We start from the raw sequence: 23582 nt of genomic DNA, 5'->3' as shown, positions 1-23582 counted from the left end.
GTTACTTGGGAAAGAGACTGACACACACCTGGTAACAACCTCCTGACAGACAGTTTAATTCCTGTTTGAATAGTGCCTTCTATACCTGTCACCTATCAGGTGTCTCCTCCATTTTCTTGAACAATGAAATAGAACTTGTAAAATTCCTGCTATACCTGTCTTCTCTATGTAATGACCAAGGCTAGATGGAAGGCTGGGGTTTGTCTCCCCTCACCAAAGGTTCTGAAAAGGCACAACAGCCTGATCTAGTTACATAAATGGTGTGCTAGAATCCACCCAACTCACCCCATGAACTCACTGGTCATTCTGCAGAGCACTTTTAGACGGATCATGAAATTTTCAGATGAGGGGTTTGATAGCTTTTCTTTCCTTTTTTTTTTTTTTTTTTTTTTTTTTAATTCAGAGACAAGAAAGGAGGAGATATCTGTAGTATTTATCCTATCACAATAAAAAATATACCACATATATCATTTGAAATTTGTGGCAAAGCTATGGTGTTTATTATTTTATTTTTTTAAAATTATCTCCTGAAAAGGGAAACACTTTAAAGGGCACATCTACTGTTTTATGCAAGTTTCAGACACAATTCAGGATCCTCGGCTTAAAAAGTCACACTAAGATAAAAATAGTATCTCAGATAAAGATTAGCATCCCAATGCAGTTTTTAACTTGAATTTTCTGCACACCTATATTCTAAACTACTACTACTAAAATATTTTCAATGATGCAGCTATTTCTACTACCAAAGTTCCTTTCTGTGGCTGTATACATTTTCAAATACAAAAGATCATGCAGGCTTCTTGTAGCCAAACCTCTTTTTGACTATGCATAGTGGTGGGACTAGTTCTGAATAAAAACTCATACACTGTCAATTACACAGAGTAACTAAGCTACTTTGAGAATCACGAGCACGAGCATGTTTTTGAACACAATAGAGTTGAACATAATGATTTTTTCCACTGAGGTATGATAGAATTTCACTGCAGAGAAGAACTGTAGTAGGCCAAATTCTTGGGCATTCTGCTAAATCTTCAAAAAGACATTTTCCTCACCAATTTGTGTGCAGTGCTGCAGGCAGCAGAATGAAGTGGATTCCATCACTGGCAGACAGAAAAGTGAAGGGCTTCCTAGCCCATCCTCTCCTACTGATGATACATCACAACCCTCCTTTACAATCAAAGAGCACTCCTTTTTCAAAGCAGTACAACTAGAATGTTTGTCTTTCTATTTTAGCACTGGAAACTTCAATTAATAAAAACTGTTTCAGCAGGAATAACATGAAAGCCTGCTATAACCTAATATTTCCCTATATTTATTGATGCCACATAAGATATCAATCATATTTTTTCACAGTTGCATCACGCTGGAAGCTCCATAGTGTTTCTGAAACATACTATTGTATGTCCTCTGTCTTTGTTGGTTGTTTGTAAGTAATGAGTCCTTGGCTTACAGCAGGGGTTGTAGCTTTTGAGTGTATAACCTATTTTTTCCTACTACAGAAGTTCATCACAGTCTTCAGGTTGTTCGGCTTGTTCAACCCACTAAACTGCCCTTACTACTCTGAACAGAAAGTAGAAAAGTCACTGCTTTGCTTTGTCTTGAAATTCACGTATTTCCACATTTAGAAACTGTAAGAATTCAAAACCTGCCCATGAACTTCAAAGTCTCTATCTCCAGGAAAGTATCTTTCTTTCAGAAAACACAACAGAAGAAAACCGAGCAAGAAAAATAGTCACACAAGTATAAAAACCTATGCTAGCAAAACCAGATAATAGCATGACTTTTTTTTTATGCAAGCAAACAAAAGGCAAACTTTTAAAACCAAGGAAAAACGATTTTTTCCACATGAAACCATAAAATGTTTCAAAATGCCTGACATTCAAATATTAAACTTAGGTTTCATAAACTAATAGTTATAATGCCATGTTGTCTTCAACTCTATTTCAATGTTTTACATTTCCATAAAGCAATTTGAGGATGTTTAAGATAAGTTAAATATTTTGCCAAAACAAATGATAAATATCAGTATTATGCAGATATTCCTTAAGCAGCTGTAACAGATCTTAGAAAAAAGACATCTGATACCAAAAAAAAGAGCACTGTATCTACAAAGCATTATCATCAGAATATGTGGAAGGAAGAAAATACTTACAGATTTTTTATGTCTACTGCTCCTCGAAATGCCTTCCTTGGTATTGCTTGAATCTGATTTTCACTAAGATCACTAAGGAAAAAAAAAAAAAAAGTAAAAATGCTATATATATATTTAGTTTTGTGTATAACAAAAAAAAAATTCAGCCATTATGGTTCAGTCAATATTTCCAATGAAGCTTATTTTATTACATTACATTTGTGATTGAAGAAAAGAAGTAGCAATAATAGCCAAAATTGTTTATCTCTGTCACATTAGGCAGTTCCTTTTGAAAATAACAACACATATGCCAAAAAAAAAAAAAACCCTGCAGAAGTGTTTTCACTTTTCAACCATGCTAAATCCATGTTTGATAGTATATTCAGCTTTATGTAAGGAAGACAAAAATCCAGCAAATAGAACAAATAGTGAGCTCCTGAGAAACAACAATGAAGCTGTGTAGTAACTGGGATCAATATGTTTCTGACTTTTGTTTCAGTGTCAAGCATCATATATTTCAAGAGAAGGAATTAAAATACATTCTGCAGCACACATCTAACATTCCTCCCCAACATCCCTGTATGATCACCTGTATCATTCTATCTGAAATTATTATTTTTTATAAAACAAAAATATTATTAAAAATGCTTATAAAGTTATTGTTCAGTAGTGGATTTTTGTTATCAGTATGAATAAACACCCCTTTATTTTTTCTGAAATCCAGACGTATTTTTGTCATTCACAGGTCAATATTAGAAATAAAATCTAGAGAACTGAAGACAGTAGCAGAGGAGACAGAGAAAATGAAAAAAAACAAAAGCAAACTAGAACTTTCCATTTATGCTATGCACTATTATCAGTGATGCAGTGCAATAGAAGAGGACCAATACACTAAAGTCTTTATTGCTGTACCTGCACCACATGCAGTTTGGAGGTTTTACCTCAGACAGTAGTTTGCTACCCTGGACCAAACACACCTATCACACATGGTACATGAATGTTTGAAGTTTTACAAGAGGACCTATCTACCTTGCTGTATTAAAATTATGAAATCAGATCTTCTTTTGGAAACCTTCCAACATGCACCTATCTGTACAAAATATGAGGAACACAATTATATGAAGAAGCTTTCTTAAACTTCTGAATAAAATATACAAACAAATCAGATGTGTACAGGTGTCTCTACAGAGGGAGTTTAATTCCATTTGCACAGCAGTTTTCTTGTGGTTAACTAGATTTCATTTTGCTAAAACCAACCCAGGCTCTTTAAAAGCACACCAAATGCAAACCAGGTTCTAGCAATTGTAAAGTTTCTCTACGTTGAGCCCTGGAGACATCTTTAGAGGATTTTTTTCAGAGAGAATTTTTAGAGAAACATTGCAAAACTGTGCACAGAAATAAGAGATATAGCTCAGAGTAAGTGAAAAGCTAGAATCATTAGACATAAGAAGTCATACTTTTGATATATTCTTTCTCTAAAGCGTAATCTAGCATGAGCTCATATTTCCAGTTCTAAGCAATCACTCCTGAAGATCTCTTTCAGATTTATGAACTTGCAGAAAACAATCTGAGGACTTTATAAAACCCCATGTTTCCCAACTTTAACAAAATTTATATCAATGTAATTATTTTGAAAATAATTCCACATACATTGGCAGCAATTTTGTTTTATCCAATTCATTGTTAATTTATGGAAAATCACCTTCTATTTACTAAATCTTTCATAGTTCATGCACCTAATTGCACTGCAATGTCTTGCAAAGTATACTTAAAACTAGACCCAATTTTAGTATTATTAATCGTGTGTGAAAAAAAGAGAATTTGTGAGCTGTGATTTAATTTTCAAGCCACCTAAGTAATCTTGAAATGGGATATGACTGTACTGCTCTGACAATAAATTCAGTGGCAATGAATGAAAAAGCAGCCTTCAGCATTTGTTACGGTAACATGATTTAACAGCCTACTTCCTTGGAAAAATTTCTCTTATAAGCATAAAACACAAATATCTATATTTACATTTCTGTCTAATTAATTAATACATTTTACCTGTATAAAAATTGTGTGTGAAGTGGCTAAGCTAGCAGTAGTGATTTGTGTCATGAACAATGATTAGTTTATAACACAGATATATGTATGTATCTACGTGAGCCACTGCTGTACTCGTAAATATATACTAGAGGAGATAATGGGTAACGGTGCATTAAGCTTTTCATGGCATTTGACAGAGTATCATCACTCACCATTTTATATAATTAAAAAAAGAAAGATGAAAGATGAGCAATATTGAGGCCGAATGTAAATTATTTTAAAAAATCTAATAGAAAATAGCAATGGTCAGAATCTTTGTTTCTGTGGGAAATTTTGGCACAAATGCAAGGACTTACAAGTGACAGCTACTGTTCCTCAACAGCCAATACACCGAGGCATTGTGCACAGGTGTGTCTGTGTGCATGCAAATGCAAAAGACACGAGACAAACTAATTGCACACTAGATTTACTGCTGGGTCGGCACAGTCAACACCATTTCTGTGTAGCACAAGCTCAAGTAGACTGAAGTGTAGTGTTCCCTGGTAATTTTAGCTAATTTCAAATGTAAACTACTTAACTGCAAAGGTTCCCAACCTTGCTGAACAAGGCATTGTTTAAAGTATACATTTAAATATGGAGGGCTAAGTAAGGTTGGCAAATGTTGTTTTCCAAAAGTAATTTTTTTGCAATGCATCATTTAGGAAACTTGGAACTGTTTCTGTAACAAAAGTGTAAGTTCATTTCCATAATGCTAAATTCTACTTCTCATAAAAAATAGGATTTTCCTTATAGCATGAAAAATTTTAGTAATTATTTATTGATTGCTTCAAGTTTTTATCTGCACAGTGTAAAAAGGTTTCCTTATAAAAACCTTGAGGGGCTTAAACAAACATTCAACTTTTTCTTCCTGCATAAATTACACCTACATTTCACAACTCAGAAGCTCCGTGTGGTATTTTTATTGATCTTTGAACTCATTCCACCGCAATTCTTAGACTGCTCAAAAATAAAGGCCACAAGCAGCACAATGTGCAGTATGACCTTCATAGGAAATGGGGCAAAAATCTATTTTGTAGATAAAAACAGCCAATTTTGCACACCATTACATTGATTTGACTTTGCGACTTATATTCTGTAGTGAAGAAAGGTGCAAAACTCCTTTTCAGCCTGATGGTCATTGTATTGTTGCACTTATAACTATGCAGACATCATCTTCCATTTCAAAAATAAGCTGCCTTTGAATAGAGGCTCTATGATAGCAATTGATCTCTGTAAAATGAAAGAATATCTAAGAATATTTAAGCCAAGATACAACAAAACATACTACTTTTATAAGAAGAGATCTGTATTTTTTTTAAAAAAGGCATGGACCTGATTCACATTAGAAAGTGGCAATCCGACCAAGATATTTTCACTGGAAGAAATTATTCTCCATTAATATTACAGCCCAAGACTTCACATTAAAATCCAGGATACCTCTGGAACAGCAGAATTGAATAAAAAATACAGCTAGAGTGAATAAGACAAGGCTATGTGAGAATTTCTTTCTTTAAATAGAGCATGATGACCTAGTGAGATGCTTTGACAAATTCATCTTTATGCAGATTCTAGCTGTCATAGAGGCCTCTTTCAATGAAATTGTTCTTGACTCTATTATATATGTCCTAGAGAGATATACTCCAAATTATTAAGTCTGAAGGGGAGTACCTTAGACATTGAGCTTTCAAGAAAATTCCTTAGTGCAACTTCATGGAATTCATTTATGTCATTCAGCGGTGAGCAGAGCTCCTTGTCCTCCACTTGCTCTAGCATCACCAAACTTGTGCTCAGGGCCAGGTGTGTGTTACTTCAGTATCTCTAAACGGGAAATATTCTCAAGGACAACTCTCAGATTTGTTTCCTCAAGTTAAAAGGTACTACAGGAGTTAAATAGCAGATTGGCACCAAAAGCCACCTGGGTGAGCTAGAGTGGCAGCAGCTGACAGAGACGTTTTAGAGGAGGCACAAATGAGCATTGCTGCTGCTCTAGATGCACAAACCAGCCTGGGTAAAGCTAAGTTTAAGATGTAAATATGTCGAGCATTCTTCTGACTTGTAATACTCTGGCTGCAACACCATTCTCTCAAATGTAAAACCAAAACCAGATCAATAAAGCAAACAAAGCTGAATCCTACTATAAGTGAAGATACACAGTGGAGAATGCACAAAGATTTATGAATTTTTGCCCAACTGCAGCAATGTTTTGAAAAACTTGAATACTATTTTTTCTCTCTTTGAAGGTCAGGTGTGTGTTTCTAAATTGAAGACTAAATATGCTGCATCTAAATAATTGCTTTTTATAATTAACAGTCCACCCAAGCATTCAAACTCATCAATAAAAACAGAACAATTATAGATTCTCTAAGATTTGTGATGAAGTAAGTTCTGCAATTATTGTGCTTATGTAAAATATAATTTGTTTTTAAATAAACTGAATAATGGCAATTTACATGCAATAGATTCTGATAAGCACATCTGCCTCAGCTTTTAAACCCATTTCCAAAGGTTAAAGATTTAATTTGGATATTCTGACAAAGCAACTTAACTTGTCTAATTTGAAATTATGCCTAAAATAATGAAGATTTCTGCATTTCACAAACCGATGAACTAAGAAAAAAAATCAGTAACAAAAACAACACCATTAAAAAAAGCCCAAACACCTCTGCAGCACCCTTCCTCCCCCAACAGCTTAATTTTGTGTATGCAGAATTTTTTTCTCCAAGAATACATTGGTAATGATAATGTATTTAGCTTGTGGAAATAGCAGTAAGACCTTGCCAAAAACCTTGTTACTACTGAATCCTTCTTAAGAACAAGATGGAAATGGTACAGTTATATTTATAATATTTACTGGTTAGTAGGTAGAGGTGTAGCAGGGAAAAAAATCTCACAGCTTAGAGTCCTGTGAACATTTGAAATTCATACCAATAGAAGATACTAACCTGTTCTCAAAAAAAACCCAAAAACTTGAAGACTTATATACAGTATTGCTTTCTTATCTGAAGATAAAGCCCTGAAATAACCTGAAATTAATGATCCTGACGAAATGCTTCAGCTCTTAAAAAATGCAAACAGTACTGCATTGCAGTTATTTTATTACTCACCATGTATGGCTCTCAGCTGAATATCCTATATACCCTTAAAAAGGAGTGCTCAAATTTTAATTATATAAATTGAAACATCACATAAAATATCTATATCATAAACTGTTAAGGCTGTATCACAGTTTTGTTGTGTGGCTAAATCATTGTTCGTTCTGAAACACTAAATCTTTTGAAGACGGCAAACCTGCTTGTAAATTTAATTACTTGTAATTTTATTTTCCTCAATGGTTTAACCTCCCTCTGTGTCTGATCACAGATGTCATAAATCTATACTGCCATTCTGTACTTCGCAAAGTACTGAGTACTGGGAATGAATAACGTGTCCTAATTTTTAAAGGAAAAGGCAGAAATACTCAGCACCACTAAGTACTGAGTACTTACCAGTTTATTTATGCCAGTTTTTAAAAACATCTCAGAAAGTGGCTATTTCATGACTGGCATCCTGATAATTATTTACATATTAGTGACATGAATGAAGTAAGCCTTGCTGGGTACTTTTATCTTACTGGAAAACAACACTTTTGACATTAGGTAACTATATTCTGCATGAAATCCTCCATGCCTGTATAAGGTGGCAAAGTCTCATAGATAATGAGACTACCAGGCATTCAAAGAAATAAAAAGAATGAGAATTATTTAATTATTGTACTGAAAATCAAATATATGAATTTGAACACAGGGGTTTTCACCTGGAATACAAAGATGGTGAAAAAACCAAACAACATATTTTAGAATAGGGTAGTTCAGTTGAAAGGGACAATTATCACCTAGGTCAATCAGGTTATTTTGATGGAACAAGTAAAAACTTCTTTTCAGGAACATTAAGTATCGATAAGATGTTTATCCTAAAACAGTACAACTAACCAAACAATTTATGAATATTTAATGGTCCTGTTCATTTCAGCTGTTTTTATTATCATTGGCTTTTTCTTCAGTACTGTTCAGTGTTCCTGCAATATTTCTGTATTTGAGTACACATTAAGAAATACAGGTGGCAAGGAGAAGACATGCACCACCTATTCACTAAGAAGCCCCTTGCAGAAAGAGCCTGTGAAACATGATCTGGCATAGGCTACTCGCTGGATCCTGACTTCATGACGATATCTGTGAGGTCTTGCATGGTCTGAGATACTTCTCTAGTCACAATCAGATTAATCACAGATCATCTAAAACCTCAAAGCTATTTCAGAGCAGGAACCAATCAAGACTTGTTATTTACTCCCTTGGCTTTGATCCTAGGGAAAACAAAGTACTGTGCCTCACTGGGAGGCCCTGAAAACACCAGTAGTAAAATCTGAGCTACGGAAGGTGTGAACATGCTGCAACATGACAGCGTAAGACAAGGGAGTCGCAGCCCCAAGTTTCAAGTGTGTCTTGAAATGTTTCCAGAGAAGTATGGCAAAAGGTTATTTCACGTTATCATGAACACTGGCAGCTGCCCCTGTTTGCAAAGCTGCCATAGCCATGGGCTTTCCAACGCAAAGAGGAGAGAATGAAATGCCAAAGTAGATTTTTTATGTTTCAATGGATCTCTGACTTGGATTCCATTTCTAAAATGCCAGTTTTCTACTTTCAAAATTTGAATAAATACATTTTTCTACTCTGTATTAGGTGCCTTGGGTTAACACGGAAAAGTTCTAACCAGATGGGTTTTTTCCTGCTCATGAAACTTCATTTATCACTATACAACCAAACTGCAAAGTTCCAGCATGACTAGGAATTTAATCCAAGACCTTTTCTGAATGTTACAGAGGCACGCTTTGACAACCACAAGTTTTACTGTATTAGGATAAAGTATGTAAGTGTTAAAATTATTTTTGAAATTATGTAATGAAAATCAAAGCAAAGTACAAAGTCATCAAGAATACAGATGCTACTGAAAATTGTAGTGTTAATGCAGGGGGAGCATCCTGAAGAGACAGTTCCTTTAAATCAGTAGCTCAGCTGAACTGGATCTACTGAAGCCTATCAGGAATTCCACCATGGCAGCGATGTATCATATTGTAACACGAGCTAACTAAACAAACACAAATGTTTTAATTATAACACAATATTTTTTTATCCCATATTCAGCAAATACATTAATATATGCAAACAACTACGTACCTTTCCCATCAGTCAAGCAAGGCTTAGCCAGTTAATTGCTAGAATACTGACATATGCTTGGCTTTCTCTTTATACAGTTACTGTATAACAAGTTACAGTATGGCATCACTTATTCATGAAGATAATCTTACACCCAAATGGCTTGTCATGTCCTTTTAGTAGGCACAGCTTTCTGGCAGATCTAGAAATCAATTATGATGCAACAAGGAAATGTTTAAAAATATATATACTTAAAAATTTAGTCTAAACTCTTATTCTGAGAAAGTAAAACAAACAAAGAAACAAAATCAAACAATCAAAAACTCTGCTGTACCATTATTATTTGACTGTGAAATAAACTAGTTAGCTTCCTATTAATTTCAATGGGTTTTTTTTTCTTCTGTTCTTTAGAAAAACAATCATTGCAGCTATTTCCCTTCATATTGAAGATACAAAAGGTGTCCAATAATACCAGCAGTAGCTAATAGGTCTCTAAGGCACATATATATCCCCTTATGAAGATAAAGCCTATAAATTATAATTTCAAACATTAGTTCTGTAAATCATTATTGCTGCTGCTTCCCATAGGAGGATTAAAATTTCATGTATGAGAAAGCTACTATTAACCTCCTTTTACAGACAGGGAAACCAAGGCAGTACGTGTCAGCAGTAGCACAGATCAGTACCAGGCTGAGGAGCACAAAAACTGATGAGAAAGATTTAGATGACAGAATTGCAGGTTCTCTCTGCATCACTAATTTCCATTTGCTCTGTTGACTCCCTAGAGATTCAGATGCTGCACGTAGTAGGCACATAACCTATTCTCACGCTAAAGCAGGATCACTCCCTGGGCCATGGTGTGCTACATTGCCCAAGTGAATATTTCACATTTCACAACACAGGGCAATCATCACTGCAACACAGACTGAATGATTAGAGTCACAGCAATTCCCATGGTAAGGAACGCCTTTTTTTTTTTTTTCCCTAAGAATATTCAGACTGAATTTCCCTGCCCACTTTCATGTCTCATTTTTTAATGATAGCACTTTTGATTATATCATTCATGCTTCTTTCATTCTTAATGCTTGAGGTTTTTTAAATGTCATCCATTTATAAATCTGTTATGGAATCAAAATGTACTTCTTATTATAGCTTTTGGCATACTATTATCTGTATTATTTCAGCAGTAGATCTTTTAATCCACTTTATCTATTTATTTATTAAAGAAGAGAAATCATTTATGTATAACAGAACATATACAGCAAAAGAGAAAAAGCAACACACTACACAATAGTAGTACTGGTAGCCCGGCAATCTCCAGAGTGTATCACTAACTTCAACCTTAACATTTGGTTTTAAGTCATACAAAATTTAAATTCTGATAATTAGTGCTAATCTTCTTTTGTTTGAGAAAGAGCCTGACTCTTTATACCCGTGCAATATAATACACAACATATTTATAATTTTTAGTATTAGTAACCAGTGATTTCTGCAGAATCTAAATATCACAGAGTACAAGTACTACACCGTTTACTTTTTAATAGGAATTCTTTTTGGGTTTGGACTAAGCCAAAACCTCCAATCTCTGTCTTGGCAGAAAAGTTAACCCATGGGCTGCAAAATCACTTCCACTCTACAAAGTGTCCAAAAGTGTACTTAAATCAATTTGTATACTCTGATACTACTGAAAAGAATTGCTTAAGGAGATTTGCCATTTATTCTTTATTGTTCTAGAGTGGCCTAGCAGGGCAAATGCTAATTGTGCAATAAAATAGGAGTATTAGGACCACACATATATTTTATTGGAGCCTTAGAAATTATTTTTTAAAAGAAAGACATTCTTTAATAGTCTGTTCCACTAAATTAATACATAATTCTCTTTTGTTTAGACTACAAAAACCCCAAAACAAAACAGGAAAGGAAATTACATGTTGTAGTTCCTAAAGAGGAAAGAACCACCCACAGTTTCAGAGAGAATTGCAATACTACTTCAAATTTGGCTTCGGCATAATCCTTTTCATAAAAAAACCTTGAAGCTCTTATGAAGCCATCACCTCCCAAAGAATAAACTGACAAATCTTCATCCTCCATCCAGTCCCAAAGTGGTCAAGCTGCAGGAAGGCACTGAGTGACATTTCACTGACTGCTGGTTATCACGCATCCCTAGCAGCACTGTGATTCCCTGCCAGGGCCCAAGGCAGCAGCACAGCTGTGCTGGGTGAAGGTGTCGCTGACCTACAGCCCTGCCTGGGGTTTGCAGGGTGGAAAATGACTTTTACCCACATGGATGCATATCCACGTGGTGAAACTGCACCTCAGGTGCTAGGTGTCCAGTTCTGGGCCCTGCACCACAAGAAAGACATGGAGGGGCTGGAGAGTGTCCAAAGGGCCACTGGAGGTGCTGAAGGGTCTGGAGCACAACTCTGATGAGGAACAGCCGAGGGTGTTCAGCCTAGTGAAAGAGACTCAGGGAAAACCTTATTGCTCTCTATGACTGTCTCCAAGGGGGTTGTGGACAGATAGGGATTAGTCTCTTCTCCTGCATAACAAGTGACAGGACAAGAGGAAATGGTCTCAAACTGTGCCAGGGGAAGTTTAGGTTAGATATGAGTTTCATTCATGGATTTTCCTCTCCTTTTCCTTTAACCAGGTTGGAATTGAAGGAAAAGTAAAAAAAAAATAACTTAAATCTTTATGTGTCATTTTTCATACAAGGCCACAAAAGAGTGTTTCTATGTAGGAAAAGGATAAAGAGTCTGCTATTTTCATTTTACTAGTTTCTGATAGGTAATTTGGTGATTAATCTTTAATCAACTATTACACTTGACAGACTTGAAAATGTTAAGAGCTTTAAAATAATAAAACAAGATTCTGCTGGGTAACTTTCACTTCTTCTGGTACATTAGACACTCAGCATATGCATGGCTGAAACATCCATTTGGCTTGGCTGGGGATCTGCTCACATTAAGAATACATGAGATGGCATATTTAATTTTCCAAAAGACCTCTTCAACAGTATCTAAAAAATCTATCACTACTTTTCCCTGTAACAAAACTTCTTTTTTAGAACAAGTTTGCAGCTGTCAACATGTCTTTAAAATTTAATATTGTTTCACCTGCTTTGGAATTGAAACTGTAAGCACTTTCAGGAACTGATTGAAAGGTTGTCTGGTACATCATCTAGTTTCACTACACAGCCTACAACCCTGCATATTCTCTTCTGAAATATCACTCAGCAAGCTGTGGCAATTCCTGTTTCTTCAAAACAGAGCAGAGAGGACTCATGATCCAATCCTGTTATGCAGAGCAGCAATTCCAATACAGACAAGTAATAATTGCATCCCTGGACACAGACATTTTTCATGAAATATAGCTCACAACTTTTATTCTGATAATAACCTGAGTAGTTCAAGTGTTTCCTAGCAGTAAAACTAACCTTGAACAATTTGTCAAGGGACAGGGGAAAATTTGGAGAGTAAACTAGAAAAGATCTTGCGGACCATTAGTGTTGAATAGCACTGTGCTCACTCTTCCTGCATTTGAGTTGAATGGTGCAATTTGGGGATTGTCTTTTGAGATGGGCTGATTGCTTGATAAGACAGATTTATTGTACAGTCTTAGCTTTATATGATATGTGTAGGTGCATTACATATATGAAGCACTGATACTTCAAGCTTTAAGGCTGTTGCCTGTCAGTACCAAAAACTATGCTAAAACAGTGAAAGAAACCAAAGCAAATTATTAAAAGGATTACCACGGATGATTAAAAAAAAAAAACTGACAACAGCTAAGCTACAATCATTGCTGCTTATCAAAATGACAAATTTTATATGACTTTTTTTTCTGGTCTTCATCTGCTTATACCCATGCGTCATTTCTTAGACTGTAATATCTTTCACAGAAACTTTTTTGTCTTACTGGGTGCTGGTTCATTGGTATTTTTTCTTATTCTGTGTAACAAAGTACACAGAATGTGTACCTCTTGGCACCTCTGGCCTTCTGGATTAAAGAACTAGGACTTTAAACTTTTCTATGAGAAAACTATAAATGGAAGGACAAGAAACAGATGTTTGTATTATACACCTCTTCACTGAAAATGAACTATAAAACAGCTCAATTATTTGAGTAATGGAATGACTGGATTTCTTTGTTTATTCTATTTCTTGTGTGCTATATATGTGCTGGTTAATACAAGTCAATTAAAGCTCTTAGGAGGAAAAAGAAATTGTTGAGAAACTTCAGGGCAATTACTGATACATACATTCAGGTACTCTGGAAGTAAAACTTCCCATTGACCAGGATTAAATCATTTTAATAATCTAGCTGTGCATCCCAGAAGTGTCAAGTCTCAAGTTTCTTCTGTTCAAGGGCTCCAAGTTTTCTTTCTTCTTGAGCCTACCTTCTCTTTCTGTGACTGCTCCAGCCTCTTCCCCCAAATTTCTGTTATCACAATTTTTTCCCTTTTCACTGCCAAAGAATCAGAATTTCAAGAGGTATTTTCCTTTAACAAAAGGAGCTGAGAATACAGCCGAGGCAGTACAACTGGTCTGTAAACAAGAAAAGTGCATTCTAGCCAGCTAGATTATTTAGAGGCTATTTAGAATTGAAAAACCTCATAAAAATGGTAAAAATGTATGTAAGCAATAAAAAGAAAATATGCCATCCCAGAATGAATCACAACTAATTTCTTAATCTTAAAATGAACAACCATGGCTAAGAAACTGAATCAGAGTGCACCATTCCACATTTCAAGAACGTGAAAAATCCCATTTCTTCTTAATAGCCCTGTCTGTATGCTGTTGCCACAATACCAGTATGTAAATCACATTAAAATGTTCTAGGAAAAAAGAATTTATGCAAAATTGAATTTAGTATTTTTTTTACAGAAAAGCTTAAATTTTATTCCTACCTCTGCCATATTTATCCCCTTTTCCTCCTCAAACTTGGAAAAAGATTCAGCTGCTTGCACTAGAAATTATTTCCATTTGGACATTTTTTTAAGCTTTAAGTCTACAAAGTCGATTTTCTGTTCCAGGACTGCACTTTTCCATTGACAGCATCAAAAAGTAGCTGCTCTTAATTGCACTTTAAAAACCCATCCTCCCTCTTTTCAGATGTTTTTTCTCCATCTGCATGTTTTCAATCCTTTTTTTTCCAAATTGCTAAATTCTTTCCCTTCATCCAATATCCACACTCTCCTAAGCAGCTGATGGAGCTTTGCCTCAAGTAACTATTCAGAAAATAGAAGCCCTAATAATTAGGGTAAAGAGTGATCGTGTGGGATGGTGTGGTGGCTTTTCTTGTTGTTTGAGGGATTTTTCTTCTGGAGGAAAGGTGTTCTGTTTTGCTCTGTGAGGGCACACAAGGCAGCTGGATGGGATGGATGAGAATTAAGCAGTTGCAAACAAATGAGAGCACATGAGCAAGGGTGACACTGATGTCTCCATTCACAAGATACTACACACTCCTGCAGTGACCAACAGGTAATTTCAGACAAGAGAGGTCTAGGTGACCACATACACATAACTGAGAACAGTTATAGTAATGGAAAAGAGACTACTAAATTTACTTAAAAAAACCCCAAAACTCAAACCAGTAAACAATATATAAGCTTCCCTATTGCTTAAGGACTAATTCACAAACATACTCTAAAATGTTTAAATACTTAGATTGACTGCATTTTGTTTGAAGCATAAAAGTTAAACAGGTATTTAAGAAATAAGGCTAAATACAAGAATGCATGGCATTGCGCCTGTATCAATAATAGCCACTAAATAGATCAAGGTCTCCGCACTATACAGCCAGGCTTTTTGCTAAAGCATTCAGTATGAATCCATTTGTACTTCTAGAGAAGTCAGGAAGACTTCCACCAGCTCAGAAATCCTAGGACATGCATCTTACGACAGCAGGAGCATCCTGTACTCACTCTTTTAACTGAGTATGAACAGAGCTCCTCTTAGAACAGGACTGGCTCTGAGCTGTGAGGCGATCGAATCCAAACAGTATTTACACAGATAGCTGAGAAGGTGTGAGAATTTGCTTCTTTATTGGCTCCACTGCACTTGCTATCTGTTGCCATATGGCCAATTCCTTCCCATGCTTATTCTTCTGTTTCAGTTCATATTACAGTACACTCTTTTTACAGACCTGTAGCTTCAAACATCTCTAGCAAAGGTCCCAGAAATTGATTTAGAGGCTGAAACACAAGCATATCCAATCCTGCCCCTACACAAGGCTATATATCTTTGTTGGAAGACTGACACATGGTCCCCATATGCATCAGTGATAACATAAGCCTGCCAGGCACAGATGTACTTATAGCTCCAGAGAGATGCAATCTAATGATGGATAGGAATAACCCAATCATACAAACATTTGTATTTGTAAACTTTACCTAGTGCTACAGACAATATGTCTACATTTCACTGCCACATTTTTTTCAGAGACATCAAAATATTGCTAAGGTATGGCAGGCATATGATGCAACTTAATGGTATGCAAAATGGAGAGACTGCTTTCTGAAGCACAACTTCATAGCTGGAAGTTCTAAAAATTAATTGCTCTTCTGGCAAACCGAATGAAAATTAAATTAAATTAGATACTGGAACTTTTTCATTAGAAGGCTCTGGCAAAATAAAGTTAATAGATGGAAAGCTTTCTGCAATTAAAAGTGACAGGTGCATTGCTTTCTCTAAGCTTTTAAATCACATCCGTCAAAAAGCCTACTAAAATGCATTTTTTAAGCGCCTTCCAATCTACTCAACTTTTTTGAATCAAAATACTGTGGAATTATTGAAGATATATCACTTAAATCACAGCTTTATGGCAGTAAAGAGCTAAAATTTCTATAGAGTTATAGATCTAACATATTTAGGACAATGTATTAAATGACAAAGTAACTCTGTCTCCTGTTCCTGTTCACTTCATTTGTCAGTATGATTTCCAGCTTCAATTCCTAACCACTGCACAAGAAAGACACAACTTAATTTCCCTAACTTAAAACCAAGTTGATACTAAGTTCAGGATTCAGGCCAGTCACAACTTTGCTTGAATTGCCTATTCCATGGGTTTAAGGTGATTTAGAAGAGAGATGGTTAACAGTATTTACACCTTTGAAGAAACTTTTTCTTCAAAGTGTCCTGGAAAGTGGCAGAAAAGTTTGAGGTCAGGTTTTGCTGTGCTTCTTACAAGTGAAATTATTTTCAATGAATATGTGTTCCAACAGTGGGAACAAAACCACTTATTGCACATCTTTCCCCTGCCCTTCAGACATACCTGAGCCAATCCTCTACCTCTCATTCCTCGCTGACAAAAACAGGGAGTGTTTAAGCCCAAAACTGAAAAAACTCCCTAATATCTCCCTAATGGTTATTCCCAGGTTTTGGGGTGTTTTTTGTTTGTTTTAGTTTGGGGCTTTTTAGGTTATGGTTTTTTTGTTTGTTTGTTTGTTTTGGGTTTTCATTTTGTTTTGCTTGCTGGTTTTTTTTGTTGGGCTTTTTTTTGTTTGTTTATTTGGTTGGTTTTATTTAATCAAAATTCAACCCCAATTTTCACAGGTTAGGAATTAAGATTTTTTTAGGGAATGCTTCTCATCCCCACTAATTCTGAAAATAAACAAAAGAATTACTCTTCAAAGATCCTAATTATCAGCTAAATGTAAAGCTGTTACACATGGTAAGATGATCTGTGACAATATGAATTGTATAGGCTATGGCACAGCACCTTCAGACACAGGATGGAAAATTACACTAACTCAGTTGAACATAACTCTTATTATACACAAACATACAAATAATCTCATCCCAATTCAGGAGAACACTGAAGCATGTACAGTTTAATGTATGTGCTTAAATCCCATTAAATTAATTGCAACTACTCACAAGTTAAGTGTTAAGCGTGCGACAAAATATATCTTTGAATCACAAACTACTTACAGAAAACCAGCAGTGAACACATTTAAATTATAGACTTCTCTAATTTAAGCATATATTTAAAAAGACAAAATTCTCCTGAAATGGGGAAACAAAACAAGAAAAATAAGTAAATTGTTTTCTGTAATCCACCTATAAATTTTCATCATGCCCCATCATGAACCATTGTGACACCAAAACTAGTATTTCAGACAATTGGACCATGCACAAGTCCTTAATATAATTATCTTTTATATTTAACAAAACTCAGGGGTTAGGTGCTGCTTTTTTGGGTTTTCTTTGAGGAACGGGGATGAATCTTTCCAAGTTCTCAATTACTATTGTAAGAAACTAATTTGGAAACTGCAAAGTCTCACATGCTTCTCCCTAGCACTCCTTAGGAGTTCAAGGGATTCTCTTCAGAGAGAGAAATCTCTTTCAGCGGCCAGGCAGATGAAAGCTTTGAGGTGGGACATCAGCATTTCAGGAAGACTGACCATTCAACACAATACTATACTTCCAAATTCTGTGTCAGGTCTGCATCTCTGTGGAATAACACAGGAACTGTGCTATCAAGAATAGCATTCTGAGGAGGAATCAAAAGCAGTTAACATATACACTGGAAGAGTATATATAATATTGGAAAAGTAAACACAGATAAGGATTCATCCCTGAGTAGCAACTGAGTCAGTCTGAGAGCTGAACTGCAGTGCTACTGAGTGCTTCACATATGTAAACTAAAAATACACCAAAACCATCAAAGGAGCCAAGGTGTCATGAGGATATGTCTACAAACATTGGCTCCAAACAGGGAAATATTTAAATATTTTCCCTTCGTATCAATTTTAACTAGACCGTGGGTGAGAATGAAAGGTCTGCAATCTGTGAAAACGAAAAGATCAAATTCAGCATTCAGTAGGGATACAGAATATCTAATTAAGCCCTGGATCTGCAGTTTGGGTTTTGGTTTTTTTTTTTTCAGTTTCTCTTCCATATCTCTTTTGCCCTCTGTTAACCATCTTCCCATCTATATCTATAAATAATGAAAATAAGCCAAAGTTTCCTCACTGGTATGTTTTACATAAATATCTGAATGGAAAATATGTCCAGAATTTTGACAAACTGTAATAATTGAAAAGTTTAAACAGACATAAAAGATCATATAGAAATACGGACTTGAAAGAAGGTATTAGATAACTCTGTTGTAAATAGAATTAAAAATACTAGTACCTTAAGGAAGAGGACTTACCAGATACAAAGCCAGCATTCAAAACATACAAAATGCAATCTGAGTGTTGATGATATTGATTTTATTCAGGTGTTACATCTAAGCTTAAAAATAAATGTTCTAATGAACTTTAAGATATGTGTTTTATTCTCCTGCATTTGTTTTTTCCTTTCCTTTAACCTAGTTGAAATTTCATTACACATACTTACTATTTATAATACTGTTTAACACACATTTTTATCTCTATAAAAATAGAGGATCAGGAAGAAGAGTTTTATATAAATTTCTGCATACCTCTACCACTTTCTGCTTGTTGGGTTTTCTTGTTTTGATTCCACTTTTTAAATTAAGGACATACCACTTCCAGTGGGAAATTACCCTCCACCTATGAAAACAAATGTATGTATGGTACAGCACCTGTCCTGAAGAACCACTAAACATCTCACAGTGTCTGTTTTCCACAATATTTTTAATATGCATGATTTCCTTTTCCATACATGCAACAGTGAGCAACACAAAATAGAGATTCCCAGTTGAGGCAGAGATGACGTGTTAGCTCGCAGTTGTGGACAAAGAAACACAGCAAAAGCATTTGAACAATAAAGAGAAACTGACTTTTTTAAAAAAAATTAATACAATCAGAATAAACCTCTGTGTAAATGTGCTTAACAATGAAAATCACAACAGCCAGGATTACAGTATAAGGATTTCATATTGCTGCCAGGCAGGTACACGTCTAATAGTGAATGTCTTTGTCTTCCTTACATTTATGAACAGATAAAGACTATAGTAATAAATCCCCATGCTGAAATAAAACTGAGACTAATCTCAAGATTAGGAATCTAATCTCCATTAGAAAGAAGACACAAGAATTTAAAATGAACAGGAGGTCAAATTGCTACAAGCAACATGACATTCTATAATTTTCTGTATTGCATGTGCAGTGCATACTCCTACACCACAGCTGAAGTGTGTTAAAACTTACAAGCTGACACAAAAAGCAACAGATTAAAAGAGGAGTTTCATTAAAAGAAACCAAATGTGTCAGCAACTATCTTCAAGTTGAATTTTGGTCATACAGCTCCCTGGTATTTTTTGCTTTGCTTTTCTAACTAGTTCCCCTATGGATTAACCTCTTCTCACCTCTGGTTGTATATACACTGCAAGACAGAGCTGCTGGACAGTTCATTAGAGAAGCTCCTGCTGTTTCTTCCACTGGAGAGGAGGGACCTCTAAGTTATCATACACAGGCAGGCCCAAGTCGACATGTCTTCTAACAACTTCTGGCAGCTTTGATCACGCTGGTGGTTCATACAAGTTTCACAGGGGAAAAAAAAAAAAAAAGGCAGGAACTTTGAGGCATTTCCTGCTACTCCTTTGGAAACCAAATACCATCACTTAGGAATTCATGCACCATACTAATATCACCGGGTGGGGGCAGTGGGGGGCTGAGTGTGGGGGCTTTTTCTGTCTGGCACATCTTAAACAAGAAAAAATATATTTAAATGGAACACTTAAATGCACTGCTAGAAAATTTATGTTTTAGATAATTCCTAGATAGATGTTTAAACATAAAAGTTTTTTGATTCAATATTTCAGTTGCCTGTTTCTGAGATGTTATCATCCTCAAGGTTTACAAGAAGCTTTGCTTTTACAGCCTTAGCTTTGTAAACTGCTAGAGGCTGCCTCACTTTTCTAGAGTTGCTTTATGTGCCATGGTGGCAAAGAACCTTAAACTGCACTTAAGCACTTGAAACCAGCTCCTTCATATCCAGCAACGCTTCCCACTGCTCAGCTCTCTCTCTTTCCTTGACACCTCTGGTGGCCAAGCCAAAAAAGTCAATGGTCTGCAGCAGTGAATGAATACTCCAGGATCCTTTCATAATGGTGTAGCTGATTGAAGCCCTGTTTCAGAGGCCTTACCTCATTTCCCACACATTTTCTGACCCATTTTGTCTGCCTTTCTCAGAGGGGTTTTGCCTGCTATATTGTGGGCTAAGCAGTAAACTAATTATCCTGTTCAAATCCCTTTGCAACGCCTCTAATCCTATTAGTTATAAGAATGTGTGAATACTGATTGCACAACTTAAAACAGGGAGAAACAGAAAAAGAGACAGAGGCAGAGAGAAAAAGCCAAAAGGCAGTATCTGGGAAGATCTGCTAGCCACTTCAGCTTTTCAAGACTTGTCAGGACGCTTGAGACTCCCGTCCATCACAAGACAGGACAATTTGTAAGGTCCATATTTTCATTTTCCGTCAGTCTTTCGTGTCTGCCCCAGAAGTGCGGCTATTATCCAAGGCAGCTCTGAGTCTTTTGCTCGCAGCTGAACTGGCTGACCCTTGACTCCAGTTAACAGTTACATTTTCTCTCTTTCCCCTTTCATAATGAACATTTTAATGTAGGGGATGACAATATTACAATGCGTCAAAGAAGCCATATGAAGTACCGGAAATGAATGAATGTTAGTGCAGGCATCTCTAGGCCCTATGAGTCCTACTTCTTTTCTTCAAAAAGCCTCACAAGTCTTATTAAAGAGCCCTCTCGCCCTCTCCCTCAGCTGAAGATACCAGAGCAGTTGCCTCCTGCCGTCCAGTACTGAGTGAACTTTAATCACTTTTCCTATTTTGTTCACACTGGGGAAGGAGCCAGACTTCAGTGAAAAGCCTGCAGTCACAGTTGATGTTAAAGAGCATGAAATTTATCTGACTTCCATAAAAGATGAGCTCTGCCCTTCCATTCCTGCTTTTGCTAAGCTGGCTGCTCCGGGGACAGCCATTCTCTGCTCCAAAAACAAATATTTGCTTTTAGCGTGGATGGATGCTGCTGCCTAGGAGTGCCTTTTCCCTTGCTTTTTAAACTGTGCACTTAGTTGTTTCCACCTACAAAGAAGACTTGTGGTCTTGGGAAAGAAATTTAACTTTATCATTTAGACATGCTGTTTTGCAAATGAAGGTTTTAAAAATGCAAACAGTTCCTGTTTTACATGAGTAATAAGCTCTGGCTAACTGGTTACCATAGAAGCAAATCCACCAGAATTCTGAGAGTAAGAGATTTACCTTTATTTTTTACTCTCCTATCCTGCAGGAATGCCCGTGTCAGTGAAAACTTAACTCTTAGGATAAAATATAAAGTTTCTTTTCTCACATACCATAGTTGGAGATTTGAGTCATCATTTATCTGATGAAAACTCAAATAAATTGTATTAACACATAGCATTCCATAATTTGGTTTTAAAATCTTGATTTTAAATCTTTGATATTTGCTCTACAATTCCATTATTAATGCTCGCTTTCCTCACAATGACAAATCAATGACACATTTTTTTGTACGTATCTCACAGTGCACGTCTTATTTAGGGATCACTGCTATATAAATAGGTGTTTTCAGAACAACTGACTGCATAACTTTAGAAATGTGTATTTCAGAAGTATAACATTTCTGTGTCATTTAATTACTCATGTATTTCAAATCCTGTATTGAAATGGAATGCAAAGAACCCAAAAACAATTCTAAAAGCAATTTATCTCCAAAATATTTCATGTATATAAAACACCTGAAAAGTGGTAACAAAATTGCATCATTGCTTGCTAATAAAAAGATTGTGCTGAAAAGGAATGAAAAGTGGTACTGATCCACTGACCATCCACTCTGCATGTCATAACCCACTCTAATCCCCAATTGATACTGACAACTGCAGTGACAAGGGCTAAATTGGAGCCATAAGTGGGAGTAATGATAGACTGCCACTTCAGTATGTCAGCAATTGCCTGATTAAAATTAATACCAGACAGACGTTCTCCTGTAAAGCAGAGAACGAGCAAAAGAAAAAAATGCTTCTTCAACTGTAACGCCTCCCAAAATGCGCCACCATGGGCGGGATGTGTGCCCAGTGCCCAGCAGAGAGAGGTGAGCTGTCCCTCAGCAGGAGCCAGGTGCACAGGGGAGGCTTTTCCTGCTGTACTTTTAGCTGTGACCACCTAGGGACACTCAGTGTCCTACGAATGCATTGCAAAGCTCAGCTTTTGATCCAGCCCCGTTCTGGTGTAGAGCACAAAACATATTTCCTGTCAAGCATCCTGCCTTATATTCAACTTGAACAACAATGATGAGTATTGTTTATTGATACTTTATTACTGGCAGATAACCAGCCAGCCAGTCTTGTTCCCTCTAAATGCTTCTGAAGAGCTTTTTTTCATAAAGGCTTTAATATACCATGAAGATTTTCAATCAATAGGCAAAAATATACAGACCATATCTTTTGAGAAAGAGATTTCAGATTTTAAGGCTGGACTTCTTCCAAACTGCCAAGAAACTTCCGAACTGTCTAAAAGCAGTCTAGAGGGAGTTCCCTTAGTTATGATTCACTACCGCTTGGAAAAGGACATGGCAAAAATGGACAGGAATACAAAACTGAGAAAGCACCACAAGGTCAAGAGAACTGCAATTTTTCCTTCTTCACATACCTTCTTGCTTTCTACATTATGGTTTTTAGATAGAAAATGTAAATCCAAATGTAACTGTATTCCTATATTTTGGGATTCTCTGAATTCGCAAAAAAAAAAAAAAAAAATAGTCTTCCAAATTTTCATCAAAAAACCCTAAAGATTTTCAGTGAAGCAATCAGCAAAATACAGTTTTAGATTGAAGAAAATGATTTGTTTTGGCTACTAGCAGCCTACTAGCCAATCCTATCTGATATTTTATGGTCAAGTTTTATAGCATGAAAATTCTGACTTTCTGCCACATTTTTTTCCGTTCAAATAGGGTTCACTTAACAAGCAGAATGCAGACCTGCTGCTTTCCCTTGTGGCCAACTTCACTTGTTCAAAGTCTTTGAGAATCTTGGAACACGGCAATAGCTCTTAAAAGAACTTTGGCCTGCAGCTGTTATTAACTAGCTTTGGACGTATGGACCTCCGTTGACAAGCACCTCATGTAGAGAGGTTAAAAAATTGCTACCATATGCTTTCAGCTTTTTTAACCTACAATGTAAAGGCTCAAAAGAAAAAAAAAAAACCCAAAAAACAACCAAACCCCTTTCAGAATTTTAAAAATA

General features: G+C 36.0%; 1 protein-coding gene across 4 annotated transcripts in view; it reads right to left on the bottom strand.

The window, feature by feature from the left end:
* The window catches only part of SLIT2 (slit guidance ligand 2), a 255996-nt gene that overhangs the window by 105231 nt on the left and 127183 nt on the right, over positions 1-23582 (bottom strand). For all 4 annotated transcript variants that reach the window (XM_041473469.1, XM_041473555.1, XM_041473725.1 and 1 more), the window contains exon 5: positions 2153-2224. In XM_041473469.1, coding sequence (XP_041329403.1) covers positions 2153-2224 — 72 coding nt within the window. The remainder of the gene's footprint in view (positions 1-2152; positions 2225-23582) is intronic.

The sequence above is a fragment of the Pyrgilauda ruficollis genome, unplaced genomic scaffold (genome assembly GCF_017590135.1).
Source record: "Pyrgilauda ruficollis isolate IOZ18807 unplaced genomic scaffold, ASM1759013v1 scaffold1, whole genome shotgun sequence".
Taxonomy (NCBI): Eukaryota; Metazoa; Chordata; class Aves; order Passeriformes; family Passeridae; genus Pyrgilauda; species Pyrgilauda ruficollis.
This window is presented reverse-complemented; position numbering and strand designations above follow the sequence as displayed.